General features: G+C 31.6%; 1 protein-coding gene across 1 annotated transcript in view; it reads right to left on the reverse strand.

Moving 5' to 3' along the window:
• Positions 1 to 7668: 7668 nt before the first annotated feature.
• The window catches only part of LOC106784984 (myb-like protein Q), a 58410-nt gene continuing 44554 nt past the window's right edge, over positions 7669 to 21524 (reverse strand). The window contains exon 2 of the mRNA XM_014745057.1: positions 7669 to 8036. Within this exon, the coding sequence (XP_014600543.1) occupies positions 7669 to 8036 (368 nt within the window). The remainder of the gene's footprint in view (positions 8037 to 21524) is intronic.

The raw sequence follows: 21524 nt of genomic DNA on the forward strand, positions 1-21524 counted from the left end.
TGTTACCGTTGTCGGTGATGTTACTTCGTTAGTCCTTTAAAATTAGTCTCTAAGAATTTCGTTTATACATCTTTTCCATGAATTCATTTTCTTTAAAAACATTTTATATCCTACTACTATATTATAGTATGTAAGAAAATAAGAGAATATTACTTTAACAGACTTCGTAATTCTGCATATACACACACACACACTTGTATGAGTATGGTGCAGTATCTCTTCAACACGATAATTTCTGTTCTTCAAGTACTCGTACTCGTTGAACGGGAGAAGGCTATTCGACTTTCAAACCACACGTTACGCGAATACATATTATACGTAGCAAAGAAAATAAACCACTGACAATAAGACAAATTTTGTCTTCTTCTTCTTCTTTTTCTTATCTTGTTAGCCGTTATTGTTTCTTTCGTAAAGATTTGTATTCTTAAAAGTGGTGACCTTGAAATGATGACTGATCAAGTTCCTCCACGTCGTTGTCGTCGTTGCCGTCATCATCGTTGTTCTTGTTCGAAATGAAGAGACAAGCGAAGAAGAGTTTGAGAAAGAGAGAAGAGCTGGAAAACGAGGGGAAGATCGTTCTTCGGTGGCGAATCGGTTTCGCTCGTCCACCTCCTCCTTCGAGTCGCCGTTTTCGTTCTCGTCTCTTCTTCTTCTACTTCTTCTTCTTCTTCTTTTTCTTCTTCTTCGTTGTCCTCATCGTCTCCGGCGCGAATGGGACAGCTGATGGGCCGGTGTCCCCCAAGGCGATCGGCCGAGACCAATCAGCGTCCGCCCGTCCGTCCGCGCCCTAATGACACCTGGAGGCTAAAAAGCCATGATATTCAACAGCCGGACGCTAACGAACTCTCTTTCGTATTACAAGACTCGGACTCTTAACTCGAAAATCTTTCCGAAAAATTTTTTTTAACCAACCTAGGGTATCGCAAAATAAAAAATTACATTCCCTTTCTTTGTTTTTTATTTTAGAAACGTCGGTCGGTCGGTCGGTAAGGTAGTTATCTTCGTTATTTGAAAAAGAAAGAAACAATAAATATTAGAAGTAACAATTAATCAAAAGAGATGTGTTTTTAAAATGTGCCTAAATTTATAGGAATCAAACGTTAATTTATATAATTAAGATGTAAGAGAAATAAATTTATGAACGGTATTATACCTACAATCAAGAATAATTTCAATAATGACATATCGTACACAAATGAAAGGAAAATAAATAAATTGCGAATTGGTTGTTAGTCTCATTTGAGTATTACGCAATACGTTGAAAATTGGACAACTCTCCTTTATTCTTTGAAAATTGGACAGTTAACTTTGAAGTTACACCTGTCGAGAGAGAACGATAATCTAACGAGATGTAAGTAACGAAAACAGGTATCATTTTTTCTTGTTCTACTTATCTTTTCTTTTATGTTCGTTCGTTCGTAAAGATATCGTATAAAAGAAATGTATTATGAAATCACGAAAAGCAAGACAGAATATATAAAGAAAAGAAAAAAAAAAAAAATAAACGAAAAAGTGAAAAAGAGGATGGAAGGAAGGAAGGAAGAGAGGACTTTGAGAAGAAGTTGAGATACCAAACGAAAGGAACGAAAAATTTCACATTAACGAGGTTCGCGAGCTACCACTACAAACTTACCACTCGGGGTGTCTAGATTCGCGTCTAATTACCACGGCACGTAGAGGTGCACGCGGAGAAAACTCGTTTCTCGCGTGCTAAAGCGGCTCACATCGAAATTATGGATCTGCGGGCTGGCAGTCGACCGGCTTGACTGACGCATGACTGGCTGCGGGTTAAGCGAGTCAACGAGTAAATGAGTCCGAATTACGTGGGCGTGTCAATGCCAGGAAAATGATCCCTGTGAGTCGTTATTGAACGTATCGTCCAAAGGGGATTATGCAAAATGTAGAGAATAAGAGAGAGAGAGAGAGAGATATATATATAGGAAACTTAAAGCTCGCACGCGCGACTTCTGTTTTTTCGATTCCATTACCGAGATTCTCTCGAACACTAATCTTTATTTCGTTATCTAAAAAGTATCCTAATCGATTTAGTAACCTCGTATTACATTTGAAAAAAAAAAACAAAACTGATGTGTGTACTTATATACGCACGTAAGAAGTTATATTTCTTTATCGTATTAAAACGAATATAACCTCCATAACCTCAAAAATAACTTTAACTTGCGCGCGCATCGTAAATATCGACAACTTCGTGGTGTCGATTTTTCGGTCATATTTAACTTCACTTTTCAAAACGCGCCGAAAGGGAAGTATAACTTCAATAATATCTAAATTTTCAGATACTCTATTTTAAATTTGTAGATTAATCGAAACTACGTTTTGAATTTGTAATAAATACGAACGAGTAAATTTTGAAATAAGCAAATTTGCCTGAAACAATATTTCCTTTTTATTTTTTTCCAATTTAATCCGTTTTCATATATTGAAGATTTTTTCAACATTTGACGTAATGCTTATTTCGTTACATCTCGTTAACTTGTACGGGAGTCGACGAAAAGTTGTAATTTTCTTTGACGCGTATAGCTCGGAGGTATCTCATTTTTTTTAAGGAAGCGAATCTTCTTTCATTTTCTCATATTCTTTTTATCTCGTTTATATTTTTTCCTTTTCATTTTTTCTTCTCCCTCTCTTTCTCTCTTTCTTTCTCTCCCTCAGCACGTTGAACCTCGTCAATTTTTTCGGACGAGAGCACGCATTATTCTCGCGAAAAACTTTGAACGTCCCTTACGGGCCAACACGTTGGTTAAAATGTCGCAAATTTATTTCCCCTGTGAGATCATCGACAGATCGGTTCGAATTTTGAAATGCCCTACACGTAACACCCAAGCACAAGCATCGTCTTTCAAACACGCAAAGAGGATCGAGTTTTTAACGGACGTACGGACGTTTTGTTCTTGGATCAGGATGCATCATCACTATCATTCGGACTACTCTTTTTCGGCCTACGTTCTTGTCGTCGGTTAAAATGACTTTGTAAAAAATGAATGGTACCTTCGCCAAACGAATTAAAACAAAGCTGACATTGTAATTACGTTTCCATTAAAAACTAACCAACTAATAAATAAAGTAATTTACTTTCTTTGTCTTATGATTAGCACTGATCGTAATAATAATTCTCTCCTCCCTCTGAAAAAAAGACAAAACAATTATATGATCGAGAAATAATGGTAATATTTTTAACGAATATTTATAATAAAATATCTCTCTAATAATTAGCACAGAGAAAAATTATTATTTATAATGAAGAGAAACAATATTCAAATATATTAAGAATTTATTTAACAAAATGCTAATCAACAAAATCATGTAATTATGTTAAAGAAAATAATCAAACACGTAGCAATAATTAATTTTACAAAACACCGAAAGCAAAAAAAATAATCTAAAGAAATGTATTAAATTATAAAAAAAAAAGAAAATTAAATAAGAGAAGAAAGAGATGAGGAAAAGAAGGACAACGACGGGGTTTTGGTAATTCCCGACATGACAAATGAATGGCTTGGTCTTCGCGTGTCGTTTCTAATTAGCTCGAACAATAAGAAACCGTTTGGACGAAGGTAAGCAAGCAAGGAAGCAACTATAATATATAAGTAAGTAAGTAAGTAGAAGCTATGGCCAGTATGCCAAGGGGCCCAATGGAGTAAAAATATTAACAGGTCGTTCGATAGATCGTTATTAAACGATCGACCATCAAACTGGAACGAGACTGGAAGCGTGCTCGATAACAACGCGACCAAGCTTGATCGATCCGAAAGAAGCAAGGTAGAAAAAAAGAAAGAAAGAAAGAAAGAAAGAAAGAAAGAAAGGAAGAAAGAAAGAAAGTATGGAACGAGATCTTTCAAGCGAACCTTCCTTCCATCGTGGACAATGAATGAGCAAGAAAAGAGTGAGTAAGAAAGAGACAGAAATCAGAAGAGAAAGAGAGAGAGAGAGAGAAGGAGAGATGGGTTGGATCGGCAAGGTTCTCGGGAGTTACCAATGTATCTTCGATGTATCGAAGAAAATTGCCGGTGCTCATCATCGCCATTATGAATTCTTTATTTGGACGTTGTGCCGCTCGAATTACAGGGCGGTCCGAGCTACCTTGCTTACCGCTTCATACGCTTCATACGACGAGACCCTTCTCGATAACAGCCCAAGCAATAAGCTCTTTCCTTCTCTCTCTTTTGTTCCTCCACTTCTCTCCTGTTACTTTTTTTTTTCTTTCTTTCTTTCTTCTTCTTCTGCATTCGATCGATCGATCGATCGATCGATTTACCTTCCAAACTTGATACACATCGAGTCTTTTCAAAATTCTCGAACAAAAGACGAAAATTAATAAGACTATTAGATCGTTTTATACTTAGACGCACACAAATTTTCTAATTAAATATGTAACTTGTATTTGATTCTAAATGAATTAAAATTGTTTACCGATTAACTAGGTCGCTACTATGTTAGAAAATATAGTTACTTAAGTATTCTTAGTGTCAAGATAATAGCGACAACTTAATGACAGACTCATTAACGTTCATATATATATATATATATATATTTGTTAAGTAGGTTTAGTTTAATACAAGTTAGCTACGTTTCTGTATACATTTAAATAATATTCTCTTTTTCTTTATGTAAGAGGAAACGTATGTAAGTTATACTTATATACCTATTACCTATATTTATATTCGTGCTTAGTGTTATCTACTAGCGTGTATCTTGCATTATGATCGAGTATTCATGCACAGGCAGAGAAAAAAATATTTATCCTAGTGGTAATAATAAAAGAAAAAAGGTGATATCGGTTTTTCACTAGACGATATCTATATATGCGTTACTTTTTTTTGTTCTAATTATTAAAATATTATTAATAATATAATTCTGAAAATATATATTATACTTCGCGTGATTTTAAAATCGTTTTGCGTAGTTTAAAGGGAAGAAAATTTTCTGTTCTATCGAAAAGGAATGGATGAATGTTCGGTTATGACGGATGCCAGACTTCGGACGAACCGATCCAACGTTGGTAAAGCGAAATGACTTCATCTTAATAAATTACGCCCGCGGGTAAACCTCGCGAACTGCCTTCAAAAAGATTCCGAGAAGGATGTTAGGAGGTTCACGCTATTTTTGGAGAATAATTCCTTTTCATCTTTTGCCTTCTTTACTGGTACCCACCATCTAAAACCTAACCAACTTCCTTCCTTCCTTCCTTCCTTCCTTCTTTCCTTCCTTTTCTTTCTTACTTTACTTACTTACTTACTTGCTTGCTTCTTAAACTCGTGAAAATTTCTTCGGTCGGGTTTAGTTGACTCTTTTTTAAATTAAATAAACATTTTATTTAATTGTATACTATTATACTTTTTTTTAAATGTTAAGTAGATATATTATATGATCCTAGATAGATCAAAAGTAATTGAATTATTAGTTCTAAAATTTGAAGAAAATTTATTAAACAAAATTTTGTGTAACTTTTTTTTAACCATTTTTAGCCCATCCTTTATATTTGTATATATATATATTTATTTCAAACGAAAATAAACATTGCATTTTAATAATTAAATTTGATCTTAAGTTAACCAAAATTATTCCCAGCTTTTTGTGGCAATATCTAAAAAATTATATTTGACAAAACATCTTTTAAATCGTTTCAAAATTTTGATCCAGCTTGAAAACTTTTCAACCTAACAGACATAGGAATAGATTTATTTGACGTATAATCGAGAGTCGAAGATAAAAAAGAATATTTGGTTTTTTTTGTTCATATATAAATCCAGGATTCAAATTATTATATTTTTTTTTTTCTTTTAATTGATGTTTCCATTTATTTAGATTCTACTATACACTGTAATTAAGAACGTTAACTCGCGCGTATTATTGATTCATTTTATTTTATTTTTTTTTTCTCTCTTTCTCTCTCTTTCATTCTTTTCCTTTCTCTCTCTCTCTCTCTCTCTCGCTCTCATTTCCTTTTTTATTTATTTTATTTCTCACTCATTCGTTCGTCGTGCATTAAAATTATTATTAAAATCACGAACGCTTTTTATTTTCCCCGATCGCAAATACGAAGTAACGTCTTTAACGATATCGTCAAGGTTTTTATTTTCCCCTAATTAAAAACAATAATTAGGTATATATTGCAGTGTCCCATCTATCTGTTTAATAGTTTCTTTTTTTTTGTTTTCTTTTCTTTTTTATTCTAATCACGTACGATATTAACGAGTTTATTTCGTCTAATACGTAAAATCATTGAGGAAACAATGTGTTGCTGTTTGCGTGTGTATTTTGTATAGGGCTGTGTGTATCTGTGTGTATGTGTGTAATTTCTTTCTCTCTCTCTCTCTCTTTTCTCTCTACACGTGTTTATTTATTTTATAATATATTTATATGTATATATGTATATACCTATATATATTTATATATTATATACAAAGTTTATATACACGTTCGATTCAACTAAAAGTTGATCTAGTTTATAATTTAGGTTCTCGATATTTAATAATTATAATAATTTATTATCGGTGTCATTAATCGAATCATTCATTTCGGAGATTCTTTCTACATTTTCTCTCTCTCTCTCTCACTCTCACTCTCACACTCTCTCTTTCTCTCTCTCTTTCTTTTTTAATAAATACAGTATTATACAATTCATGTTATCGATGCCGAAATATTTTTCATCGAGTTGTCATTTACGAACATTGATCAGAATGAAAATAAAATTCCACACGGTGTATTTCATTCTTTCCACTTACACATGTGACGTTAACGTAATTACATTCGAGACTTTATTATTAATACTGAATTTCCCAAGTTTGTTTTAATATTCTTTCTAATATCTAATCTTCTTCTTCTTCTTCTTCTTCTTCTTCCCTTATGCGAACCAGTAGGTATTAAATATATTTACGAATGTATAGAATAAGATAATAACTTTTCCAAAGTTCAACTAAATAATCACCAATTTTATACAAATAAATATAATAATTGTATACCTAATTAAATACTTTAGCGTTTATTTTCTTATTTAGAGTCTCCGAATAATTTTAAATATCTATTCACGTGACCATATACACTCATAATTCTAAATTAGGGCTTCTCAAAGTATGAATCACGACCCTGACGATCTGATAGAATGGGGTCGTAGAAATTTAAACAAAACTAAACAAATCCTAGATAAGGAAAAAATGGAAAATTTATTAGAAACGAGTATAGCAACGCTACGCGTATAATATATCTGTGAATTTATGATAGGAAAAGAAATGATAGTATTAAATTTATATTCAGGGTTAAGAAATACTTGTCAGGTTTAAGATGATCACCAAGTGGAACAATTTTGAGAAGCCCTCTTTTAAATAATCCTACTTCGACACATAATATAATGACGATGATAAGAAAAAAAAAAAAAAAAAAAGAGAGAAGAAAATATTTAAAAAGATTACTCGGGAAATCGATAATAATATCGAAGAAATGTCTATTATTAATATATCGAAGTTCACTATAGTTTCTTTCACGTTCTCGAAATAATTTCGTTAAAAGAACGACCATCTCCCGCAGTTGGCTTTGATTTTCATACTATTTACTTTTCGCGAATAAATCAAAGAAAAAATTCATTTTCTTTTATTCGCGATTGTTTTAATGAAAAATAACGAATGGAAATATGTTTTTATATTTCTTCTTCTACGATTTTTCTTCCATCGAACTTGGTAGCGGCCGTTTCTTCAATATTCCAAGATCTTGCACGTTCTCCAGAAAAGTTTTATGATGTTGAGCAACCAACAGAGGATTCACCGTTTGCACGTCCTTTTTCAACTCCTCCATGTCCCTCTTAAGCTTCGCCCTTCTGTTTTGGAACCACGTGATCACTTGGGCATTACTCAGACCCAATTTAAGTGCTATGTCGTCCCTATCAGCTGGACTCAAATATTTCTGATAAAGAAAACGTTTTTCTAACTCGTAGATTTGTTGATTCGTAAACGCTGTCCGACTTTTACGTTTTTTCTTCGGTTGCTGACGATTGTTGAACAGGTTCAAGTGATTCGCTTGTTCTGTAACAGAAAAGGAAACAATAAATTAATGCGATTGAAATTTTCAACACGATCCAATAATTTTCGAACTATATTTTTATTTATTTGAAATATTTTTCCTTGAAAAAATATATATAAAAATGTGTGTTAGAATATGTTCAGTTTATATTCAAGTTATTTATGTAGTAAGTATTTTTGAATATTTTGTAAAAGAATTTGTTTTTGTTTAAAATACTGAACATAAATTTTTAATTGATAGTAACTCGATAAATATCAAAAGTTATTTCTATTTTATAAAAATATGTAGGTGTAAGCTTAGATAAAACGATAGAATTACTATTTCTATTTCTATTTCTCTAGATCTGTTCCCTTTTAAAATTATTTTTAACCTACGAGTCACAAATCAGATGCATTTTTAAGACATGTCAAGCTACTTCTCCATAAAAATCGTATTACGCATTCGTTCCGGTGTTCTATCCTCTTGGAATTCGGTGAGAGAGATAGAGATAGAGGTGAACGAAAACGAACTTCGAAGAAGAAGGTGAAATTCTTTTTTTCTCTTTGTAGAAAAGAAATGTTTTCAACGCTTAACAAAATTATCTATTTGAAACAAAATAAAAAACAAAAAATACTATACGAATACGTTATCAAAAAATTGAATCCATTGCAGTGTACTCTTTCGTTCAATAGTTTCGTTAGAAATTTATATAATTGATTTACGAGATTATTTTAAATAACTTTCATATGTTAAACTACGATATTTCCGGAAACATTTCATTAATTAAGTACAGAACGTAATGCTTTTTGTCAGAGTGCTTTTTATTGACCACAGTTATCAGTTGAAAAAATCATAGTCAATTATTGTTTAGTTTTTATTATTCAATAAGAAATAACGAACGTTATGGGTTATTATTCTGCAATGTTACTTTTAAACATCTATTAACACATACATAACGTTCTGTAATTACTAAACGAAATGTTTCCGGATACGAGTTTCTATATGAAAGTTGTTCTTCGTATAAATGATATATATTAATTAATTATAACTAAAAATATTATATCTGAACAAAATTATTTATCACAACTGTATTATATTCTGTAATTATAAATAAAAGAAATATTTCCATAAGAAAATTCTCTATCAAAATTATTCATATAAACGATCTTTCTTTATCACTCGTTAAAATCTCTGATCAAATTACGCAATCGTTCCCCCTACACGAATTACCTAAAAAATTTCTAACAAAATAAAAGAATTATACTCGGATCATAAATGACTATTAAAATTGTCTAAACAAAACACAGAATCGTTTTACCAATAAATCATCTCAAAACATAATTATTTTAACAAAATTCATATCATTTATCACGATGATATTATACAACGTTACGTGCAATTATCAAACAACAATATTTCCGTGCATAAATACTTAGACAAAAATTATTCATAAAAATGATCTCTCTCTCTCAATCTCCCGTAAAATTTTCTAACAAAACCATAGAATTATTTTCCCCGTATATACAACTATTATTAAAAAGAAAAAATAACATAAAAGAGAACGCATAATCTGCGAGATAACTCGATACTTAATATAAATCAGATAAGTATTTAAATCACACCTTAGGTTATTTCGAAAGACCTAGAAAGTGAGAGAAAGAGAGAGAGAGAGAGAGAGAGTTACTCTCGTTGGAAATGACAATGATATTTTCCGCGTCGAAGGAGAATGACTCGAAAAAAATGGATGGATGGATGGATGTTAAAAAAAAATGAAGAAAGAGGAACGCAACACGGCCCCGTATTCGCGAAAGGCGTTGCCCGCTAGGAGAAGTAATCGAAGCGAATGACGAAAAAGAGAGAAGAAACAGAGAAAGAGAAAGATAGTAGAAGGGCGGACGAACGCGATGAGTCGTGGACAAAGTAGCCGAGGAGTCGCTCCAGGATCAAAGGCCGCCGCCATCGGTCACACCTGCGCAACCAGACTCGTACAGTCCCTCGAAAAAATCATTTTGCTTGAATAAAGAGACTCCATCGATTTTCTATCTCTCTCTCTTTCTAACACACACACTCTTTCTCTATCTCTCTGTTTTTATATTTTCTATCTGTACGTTTTGTTTCATATTAGTAAAACGTTCACGTTGTTCGACCATGTTTGATGAAAATGACTACCATAACCTAACTTTCTCGACTAGTGTGAAATGAATGTATCTTCTCTCGAAGGAAATTCTTCTCTCATGTCAGTTACATTAGCCCGTAGGTTGTAGTGGCTCTCGTATTGGAGATCTTTAACGATCTCTTCTCGATATTATATTCTTAATCCGAATAACTTCCCTCGAAGATTTGCGAAGAGATAAAATGGTTTTTTTTAAGTATACACACACGAGTTGAATAGAATAATTTTATAATGAAGGTGATATGAGAGAGGTCAAGTTATTTAATTTATTTATTATTTTTTTTTTTTAATTCATATACTGCGTTTATATATTATTAATTTTCATTTGTGATTTTACGATAATTATAAATGAATTTATTTATATTTTAAGTGAGTATCAAATTTTGAGAAAAACCAATTACCGTATAAATTATTGTATAAATAAACTGTCGATATTAAAATTCTCTCTTTTATTTAGCAGTTAAAAAATATAAGTAGAATAGATAAAATTTGATTGTAAATGAGTCATGACAAGTTGAGTAATTAATTATTTTTGAATTAACATCTTGCGTTAAATATTATTGCTTTCTTCTATTGATTTCACAACAAGTATATATAATTAACAATTATTATTTTATTTATTATCGAAGTGAATACCACAAATTGTTAAGAATCAGTTACTGTATAAATTAATATACACAGATTGTTGATTCGTAGTTAAGTATTAAAATCTTTTAATTTAGTATTCGAAATCTTGTTGTTTGTTTCAAGTAAGATAACAAATTTGTTTCCAATATAGACTGCCAATTTCGTACTTCAAATTTCGAAGTCCCTCACGTGGCCTTTTCGAAAATTGTATTTCAACGAAATGGAAGGACAAATACGATGAGGAAGGACCCCACTCGAAAGAATACTGTGACGAAGGAAGTCGATGGTGCACGGTGGTTTTCGCGCAGTTATAGCAACAGTCGAACCTTCCTTTCGACCGCAAAGACACGTAAAAAAATTTGAAAGCCGAGCGATCATTTGGTTTTTCTATTTTGTTTTGTTCTTATTTTTGTTTGTTACTTTTTCTCTTTTAACGACAGCAGACAGATACTGAAATTCCTCTATGTCTCCCCGTCTGCCATAACACGAGTTAACAAATTTAAAAATAGATTACTATTGCAATCCCCATTTTATATACGATAATAAAATTATTTATCATTTATAATAATTATAATATTCGTAGAAAATATATATATTTCACTTAGTCAACGATTAACGAATTAATATATTTTTATTTGCAATTAATTTATATTGGATCTATAATTATCTCGGAATTTGTCATAATTAATATATAATAATAAATTATACATTGATATACATATATTATTTATTCTAAATTTAAAATATTTCTTATAAGTAAATAAAATTATATACGGCACCAATATATATATTTATTTTTGTTTTATGAATTTTTAATATTACAAATCCAAATCAAAACTGGTAATATTTCTATTTAAAAAAATTCCTAATATTATTTATAGACCAATAATCCAGAATATATAAGATTATTAAATTAGATAAATATTGTACAATAAATAAATTGAGAAACGATTGGAAAGGGGAAGAAAAAAAAATACCGTAAATTAACTTAATTTAAAAGATGGTGTGAAAGAAAGAAAGATGTGTGTGTGTGTGTATCACAGTAGCCGAGTGAACAAAATATCGATAAGGATCGGAAAGAATTCTCGTCCTTCGGCACCAGTAAAAATCAGCAGAAGGACGACGTCGAAAATCGACGACGATGAAGAAGAAGAAGAAGAAGAAGAAGAAGAAGGAGTCGGCGAACGAACGGAAGAAGAACGGAGAACGGTTTTCGAGACGAGATATTAGTTTCTGCGGTCGACTCTCGGCGGAGATTTAATTCGTTTGATGTTCACGAATTCGCCGCTGCGGCTGTGTCCTTTCGCAACGCATCCTCTCTCACTCTATTCCTTACTTTCAACTATGTCGTTCTAACTTCTAAACGATTCTAAGTTACAACAGTTCTATATTACGAAAATAAGATTCATACTCCTTTTTTTACCTTCGAAAATTGGAATTCATCGAATTTGGAAATAAAAATTATAAAAAGGAACAATAATCGCATTTTAAATATGTATATATATATATATATGTGTGGTAAATTAATTTATAAATTTGTAAAATATGTATACCAATCTTATTAAACAGTTCCGTAAATTATATACATGTTAATAAAATAAGTATTAAAACTAAACTGAAACATCTCTCATCCCGTTGTTTCAAGTACAAATAAATTTTATGGAGTGTTTGTTTATTTTTTTAATTTTCAAAATTTACTGATTTTTTCTCTTAATATATTTCATATACATTAATTTATGTACGTATGTACATGTACAGGATGTATTTAGTGATAATATTAAAGGTATGCATATGTGTGTGTATGATGTATATCAAAATATTATTAAATGTGTATATGTGTATGATGCATTTATAGATATTATTAAATGTGTGTGTGTTTGGTACGTGCAAGAGGTTAACGTATTATTGAACGTATGTGTTAATTTGATTTGTCAAAAAATGTATTTAATTTATTAAATGATTTCTTAACTGTTCGTATATTCGAAGACGATAAATTACTTACGTGTCAACAGGACGAGCGTTTAAAGTAAACTAAAGCCTTGACCTCCGTTTCAATACTTCAAATACAAGCGAATCTTAAGAATGTTTATGTCTGTTCTAAACGTTCTGACCGAGACTACAGATCACACGCATTCCTACCAATACATTTAATCATCGACTTTTAGTAGATTTATTAATACATCTCATATATGTATGAAAATAAATGATTTTTACTTTTTTGTTTAGGTTCAAAACTTTTCACCCCACGTTCATATATGCAGGTTGATAATTCACAATTATTCAAAGTATATTTATATCAAATAGATATATTATTCATGTTTAACATAAGTGAATTTTAATTTATATATATATATTTAATTTTTATATTATTTATCAATTAAAAATACGTATGAAATAATATTTATAAATTAACGCAAACTTCTTTCCAAGCGATCAAATATTTTAATAACATTAATTTATACTATTACAGTTATTTTATATTTAGTTTAGTTTGATTATATGTTTGCACATTAATAAGTTAGCACGAACTTTTTAGACAAACCAAAACATATGCCTGCCATTAATAATGATATAGTAGATTAAATCAAAGTTTAGAGAGAATGTATTAATAATCTATCCGAAACAGGATTTAAATTACAACATATGATAAACCATAGACTGAATAACTCTTATATTTCTCGATTTATTTAAACATTTGGCCATAATTATCGACACATGAATACATTCGATAGTGAAAACAACATTGTCGGCGACAGCCATCTTGGTTCCGCTCGAACGAGACTCACTCGTCTAGAATATTGTCGACGGTTAAAAGCCGTGACACAACGTTTCCTTCTCTTGACGATAGCTCGGCCAGTTAATAGATTATTTGGTAACAATTTCTCGTTAGTCAAATTTAACGCTCCTCGATTTTCTCTCAGTTTCAAACGTTTCTCTCAGCATTAGAATTTAGTCTCTATTAGTTTCCAAGATAATTATTTTTCTAAGATAATTGTATTCATCTTATATATATAATATATTTATATCTAACTTAACTATCACGTTTAAACATTAGTATAATGTTATTTTTGTTTTGTTTTTTTTTTTTTTTATTGCTGAATTAGATAAACTGTGTATTTTATAGATGAAGTTTTTTTTTTTATACTAATTTCCTGCATTCCATTTTATTTTACTACACGCGATTCTAACGATCTCTCCCCTCTTCTCCCAACCATTTTCTTTTTTCTTTGAACAACGAGTAGCTCGTTAATGCTAACAAATAACTATCTGCTTGGGTGTATAACGTGTAGAAAGTAATTGAAACGTTTGAAAGAAGCGTAATAACTAAGCGAAATTATCTTTACCTACACGAGATGTTTCAAATGAAAGAAAAATACAAAAAAAGGGAGATAAAGAGAGATAGATAGATAGATAGGAAATTATGATTGTACTGGTAATTGGGACAGTGGACTAAATGAAAAAATTAGAAAAATAAATTTTATGATATGTTTGATATTATAAATATGTAAAATAATTTATATTATTAATATTATTTATAAAATAAATTATGAACTAAATTTTTCTTTTATTCCTTCACTTGTTAATTAGTCTACTTTTCTAATTTTTTACCGGCACAATTATAAAATTATATAAATATAAATTTGTATAATTTTTCTAACTTAAATTACTGTCATAATTATCGGCAAAATTATACGTAACGTTTCGCTTAACAATAAACAACCAACGTGATTTTTGGAGCGAGACGAAAAAACTAGTCGACCACGTTGAATCTTCTTGTGCCCACCGAACGAGAAAAAAGAAAATTGTACATTGGTTGACAAGTTACGAAAGTCGTTTTCTACTATATAAGAGTTCTTTGCCCGAAGCAAAAATCCTTCCGTTCAATGCTTCAATCGATCCTTGATAGTTGTGGCTTTGTAGAAAAACGAAAGATATTGTAGCGTGACAACGTTTTACGAGTTCGAGCTGATATTTTACGAAAAGATACGTTTCCAACAGTGTGTGAACGATCATTAACGAAACAATAAAAAACATTTTTGTTTAATATTATTCGCGTTGAACTAAATACGTTAATTGTTCGTCGAATATATATTTTATATATTAAAACAAAATATTATTTTTCATTAATATCTTTCATACATTATCATTCATGTAAACGACGATAAAAATGTAAGAAACGTTGTTATTGAATATTTTCTTTATAAAAAAAAGAAGAAGAAAACAAAAGAAATAATTTTAGTTAATATTTTTAAAATAAAAAACGATCGTGGGAATCAAAATTAGTACTGATTTGTAAATAAACGAAACTACGTAGATCTTAGGTAACTCTAACAAAAACGTTATAGCGAGTAAGTAAAATAGCGAGTATTATATCGCGTCGCTAATTATAATAACTACAGTAACCATAGTACACACGCACACACATAGTCGTTTAAAGTTTACTGTTAAACTACACAAAATCTCAACCAATGTGCAAAGTGTTCATTTGCATATACTCATAAACCCTCATCAAAAAAAAAAAAGTCATTCCTACACGACTAGAAATATTTTTCCTTAAACATAATATGAAAAAGAGAATTTTCATATGATATTTGAAAATATTTCTTCAACAAAATTGTATCGATATAGAACAAATCATTTTTTTTCCCCGATGGAAAAAGAAGATAAAGTGTAAGAAGAGGAAGAAGTAATAGAAAAAGAATATAAGAATAAAAATCAGAGTAAGAAAAATAATAATAAGAAGAAGAGTCCCGTGAAATCGCTCGTGGCACGCGTCACGTGGAATGAATGTTTCGCTAATAGGTCGTCTGCCCGAAGACGACTGTGAGGATATTCGAAGAAAATAGGAAGAAAGTGGAATACAGAGAAAGAGAAAGAGGGATATACATAAAATGGTACAACGACACCACCACCATGGAGCAATTTGGAAGCGTCTTCCGTCGGTAGACGGTCATTTGTCTCCCAGCAGCGAGCAGCGAGCTAAGTTTCTCTCACTCTTTCTCCTTCTCATTCTATCTTTCCTCTCTTTCTAGTCATCCTCTCTTACTCTCTATCTTTCTCATTCTCACAGTGAAACGTCAGGAAGATCCCTTTCGGCCGGCAAACCCTGAGGGGCTTTGCCCACATGTCAACGATATATTTTCTGCCGGCCCACAAATCGTTTAGCGGGTAATTTTGAAATTGGAACACTTATTTAGTCGTTTAGACGCCAAGGGCAGAACGACGGCACAACCGCGGTCACGTTCGAGATTTATCGCTCGATTTTTCGCAGATTTCGCCCACGACTCTCCTCCTCCTCCTCCTCCTCCTCTTCCTCCACCTCTTCCTCCCTTTCCCTAATTTTTTATTTCTACCTTTTCTTTAACCTTTTTTCTTCGAATCCTTCCTTCAGACCTAACCTCCCTACCTCCATCTCTCTCTCTCTACCTACTTACTAACTAACTTACTTACTTATTTACCCCCCCCCCTGGTTGTCCTTTTTCGAGACGGGTAAATGTAATTCGACGACGTTCCCGTCTTTCTAAAATTTCCTCATCTTCCTGTTACCCCATTTCGTTTTCTTTGCCACGTACGAAAAACACGAATGTGCTTGAATTAATTTTAGTCGGACATTAACCAACGTGAAAAACGAAGAGAAAGAGAGAGAGAGTGAAGATGAAGGTGGTTGGAGGGAGAAAGTTGATTCACAATTTTCTCGAGATTAAAAAATGTTTTCATAATTAAGGGAGAACGTTGTTGTGCGAAGTCCTTCGTTCGTTCGTGTTGTCGTGATAACAAAAAAAAATGAAAAAAGGCTCATAATTGTTGTGTTTCTTTTTGTTTTCTTTTTGAAATTTGTACTTTTAATTATTCGACCGTTGTAGATAGAATTCAAGATAAAATGAGAAAGAGAAAGAAGAAGATGGGGTGGTTCCTTGACGATAATATGAGTACACAAGAGTGAGAAAAATAAAGAAGAAGATGGAAGGGGAAGGTTGAACTAGAGAAGGTTGAGGTGGAGCAGGAAATAAACTCGGTCGCCATTTTGGGTGAGATTTGTCTTCATTAGGACTTCCTGCGGCGCCACCGACGTTCCACCTGGCGTTACAAGGTGTTGAACCACTCGAAGCAGTGATATTAGCGGCTGATGAAACGATATTGCGCCTGATGGGTGGTCTCCCTTCTCGAGACGTCGTTGATGAAGACACGAGTGTTTGCACCATCTCTAAACTCTCTCTCCCTTCCCTTCAACCCTTTCTCTGTCTCTTCCTCTTCCTCTCTTTCTCTCATTCTCTTTCTTTCTTTTTCATTCATTCATTCATTCTGTTTCACTCGGTTTAACTTCGCGAATGTTGGTACGTTTAAACGGCTATCGTATGTCAAAAGATATAATTTTTCTTATCATTTAAATATATCATAAAATCAATTTGAAACTTAAATGACCACAAAATGTTGGATAAGTTTTATATGTAAAGGTCAGTAGAAATTAAAAGAAATATAACAGATTTTGTTTCGATTAGATCAAATCGATGCGTCAACGTGTTAAATTAACTTACTATGACTTAATATAAAAAGAAAAAATAGAGAGAGAGAGAGAGAGAGAGAGAAAAAAGTTATATACAAATTTTTATGGATCAGATCGGTCTATAAAATATGTGCATCATCGTCGTGTAAAATTAAATCGTGAACAAAAAAAAAAAACAATTTTATAAAAATATATTACACAATTTTTCAGATATAATCGTACTAATGTATAAAAATTCAAGCCATGACTGATAATAAGAAAAAGAACAAAAAAAAAAAAGCCTATCAAATTTGTTTGATCCAATGTATTTATCAGTAAAGAGATTGTTAAGAGTTAGTTGTAAGAAAAAAAAAAAAAAGAACAGAAAAAAAAAATGAGAAAAATAAGAATATATTCTTAGAATTTAGCGCGAACAACGTAACAGTGCGACGTAATGTCACGAACACGAAAACGTCTCTCTTTCCAACGTAGTCTCCTTGAAATAACAGCGGCTTCAAGGATCGTTTGAGCGCTACTCTCTGATCCTATTAGCTAAGAGAGAGAGAGAGAGAGAGAGAGAGAGAGAGAGAGAGAGAGAGAGAGAGAGAATTAAAAAAGATCTTTTACAAATTATTCAGTTTTTCTCGTGGTGCGACCCCTTTAGCGTTTCTCGCGTGTCTATTTCCGGCGCCTCTCGTCCTTTTTACGTATTTCTTTCTCTCTCTCTCTCTCTCTCTCTCTCTCTCTTTCTCTTTTTTACTCTTTCTCTTTTTTACTCTTTCTCGTTTTCTCTGTCATGGCTTTGAAATCGTCGAAAGACAGCCGCTCGATTCACGTGCCGCTGATTAGCGTAATTATGAGAGAAATTCCGTAGTCTTTCCCTCTTAGCCCTTTTTTCCCTTTCTTTCTTTCTTTCTTTATTTATTTCTTTTCCTCGTTTCTTTACCTTACTGTTTCCTGTACGGCTAATTTTACTTCGCGTTTTCGCCAAGCGATTATTTTCTCTTAGCAAGCAGATCTTTTGGTCCCCCTTGTGTGAAATCCGATTCTAACGAACTCTTACCAGGAGGAAAATAATTAACGAGCCAACGTGTGTTGATACCCAAGTACTTGAAATGAAAACCTCTTTAGAAACTTTTCACGTTACTATATTACCCCATCGCATTATTCGTCAACGTTGAAATTTAGATTAATACAAAAAAAATATATATATATATATATATACTAAATAAATGAAGTGTTACATACTATTTGTTAAGGGGTAATGTCAAGTCTATTTAAGTAGCATTATCGGTTCATAAAACACGTTTTTTCTCATTAATAATTCAATACGAATAAACTAGTTCCTATGTGCAGATTATGTGTTGATTGTATCAAGTATGTATGTATGTATGTATATATGTATCAAGTTAATATTACAAGTATGAAAATTGAGTTACTTTAAAAAAGCTAAGAATTCATTGTTGAAAGTCTGTGTGGGTATTAAATCGAAGTTAGTCGCTTAGGTGATAAAAAGAATAATGAGAGTAAGATACACACGTAAACGTACCTATACGTGTTTTCAGTTTGTCATATATAAGTCAGGAACACAGAATAATCGAGGTTTCGCGCGGACAGGCTCATTTTCGCGAAGGTTACAGCGTATTCTCGAGTGGACTTCCGGTAATTTTCTTTTATCGTTCCTCTGAAAGATTCCCGCAGAGAGTTGCTTTTCAAAAATTGCAGCCTAACGCACGTGTCGACTCGAACCAAAAGGAAAAAAATCAATCTATGCCTTCTTTGCAAGTTAAAGAAGTTAGTATAATAATAATAAAAAAAAAAGGAAGAATTTGAAAGATTTGACAACTTTTGGAGTTAGTGAAAAAAAGGACGGACGATTACATTTTATAAAATATTATAAAAATCTACTTAATCTCTCTTTTTTCTCTTAAAGCTTATAAATTATACTTTGTCATTATTGGATTATTACAATAATCTATCCGATCGAATTTTGACACTTGACAAATTACATTATCACGGAATAAATAATTATTATTTATTATTAGAAATATGTATATATATATTTTAACCTTGTTTCCTAAATCAATATTTAGCGTAATTATTGTCCATAATTATTTAACTCATTTTATCATCATTATTTTTCTTTAGAATATTTCTTTATAATTCTGATTTGAATATTCCGTAGGTTCGTGTAAATTTTACCACCGTTATACGACTTTAAAAATTGTAATATCAACGATATAAAAAAAAGAAAAAAAAAATGTTCGAAAGAAAATCTAAATGAAGACGAATAAAATAGTTGAATATTTCGTGTTGAAATTGTCAAACGTTGAAACGTTTCCGACGTTAGTTGGCAAAGAAAGAAGTAGACGCTAGAGCGTCTCGACGCAAAACATTACTGACAGGACGTCTTCTCTCAGTCATTAGTTACGGCGTCGTCACTTCTGCAATTAGAAGCCACACTAAGCATTTTTTATCTTCGTTTCTTTCATCACGCCTTTCTTATTTCTTCCCTATGCACGCTTTTACAAGAAGCTGGTTCTTCTTGGTCTTCGAGTCAAACCTCGCGTGTGAGTCAACGTTACTTTATTCCCAAGCGAGAAAACTAATCTTATGATTTTGTTCAACGTTTCTTTCATTCGTTTAAACGAGTTTAACGACTTCGCAATATTTAATTATACACTTTGCGTATCAAAAATGTATAATAAAAAATAATAATTTTTCTTTTATAATTCAATATTCTTATACGTTTTAATTGAAATTAAATAAATTATATCGGTCACATTGTAATAGTAATGATTTCATAACTTTTGATATTTTGAGAATTCAGGATTATTATGCATTTATCTTTAATTCTTTCAACTAGAATTATTTTGCATAAATTTTCTTTTTTTTATAATGTAAAAACCAAGTTGGGTTTAATTTGTATTTTAATTTGGGGGTAAATACGCAAACACGCGTCCGAATACAATTACTTTCTATTAATTTCTTATTTATTTTAAGAGAATTGTATTTTATTCGCGTATTTTTAAAAAATTAATAATTAAGTAATTACTATTGCATATAAAAATGTTTTCATCAGTTAATTAATCATAAAAGACACGTGGATACGGAATATTAAATCATATTAATAACTTTAAAGTCACTCAAATAAACTGAACCTTTCCGCAGGCTCATTTACGTATTAGGAAACAAAGCATTCTTCGAGAATAGTCTGCCCTTCCGGACAAAATCAACCACCAGTCGTCCCTTGGGTGTAATATTCCTTTCTTACTTTCCTCGCACGTTGGGTTAGGTAACACGATGCTTCGAGGAAAATCATTTCTGTCATCGATTCTAACAGTTCTGGTTTCTTAAACTATTTCTGCCATTCCTTTAAACATACTATAAATTATGTGAAATACAATAACGCACGACGTGACAATAAGATCCCCAAAAAAAGAAATAAATTATGTCAAAAATAGAATTTTTTTCTCTTTATCTTAAAATACAATGCGGAAGATTTGAAATTTTTTAAATAATTTTCTTTTTCATTTTTTATTTTTTTTTTTTCGAAGAATTAACGATTTCAGTAATACGATGCTTTCAGAAAAATCATTTCCAGTATTTTAAAATTAAAAGTATATATTTGCTATTTAATAACAAAAAAAAACTTATTATCTCAAAAAGATATATTACAAATTTTTGTAAAATACAAAAGTACGATCAACAATGAAATATCCATGCAAAACGTTTCATGATATTTTACTACGTCACACGTTTTTCAATCCTATAAACATTAATTTTTTATTAACAATTTTATTAAAATACAAAAGTATGACAGTGCAATATTATTTCTTTTTTAAATTGAGCTATCCATGTGTGCTCATCATAAAATGTAAAGTTCAATGAGTAAGAATGGTAAAGATTGTAGGAGGAAGGAATAAAGAAGGGTCGAAGAAGTCTAATGGTGGGAGGGGGAGGAAGAGGGGGGGGGAAGGGGGAAGGGCGAAAAGTGGCGTCACGTGCATCGAAGGGCGGTGGCTATCGACTAGACAAATGATAGAGCGGCGTTTTGAAAGCGAACGAGAATGAGAATTAGAAAGAGTGAAATAGACAGATAGATAGATAGATAAAGATAGATAGATAGATAGAAACGAAGGAGCGTGTACGAGAGTACCGAACGAAATAATTTCCTCCCTTCGTGATGTATTAATTACACGAAACAGTCGGCCCAGAAAATTGATA

Source organism: Polistes canadensis, unplaced genomic scaffold (assembly GCF_001313835.1).
Source record: "Polistes canadensis isolate GaletaPanama2010 unplaced genomic scaffold, ASM131383v1 scaffold_43, whole genome shotgun sequence".
Taxonomy (NCBI): Eukaryota; Metazoa; Arthropoda; class Insecta; order Hymenoptera; family Vespidae; genus Polistes; species Polistes canadensis.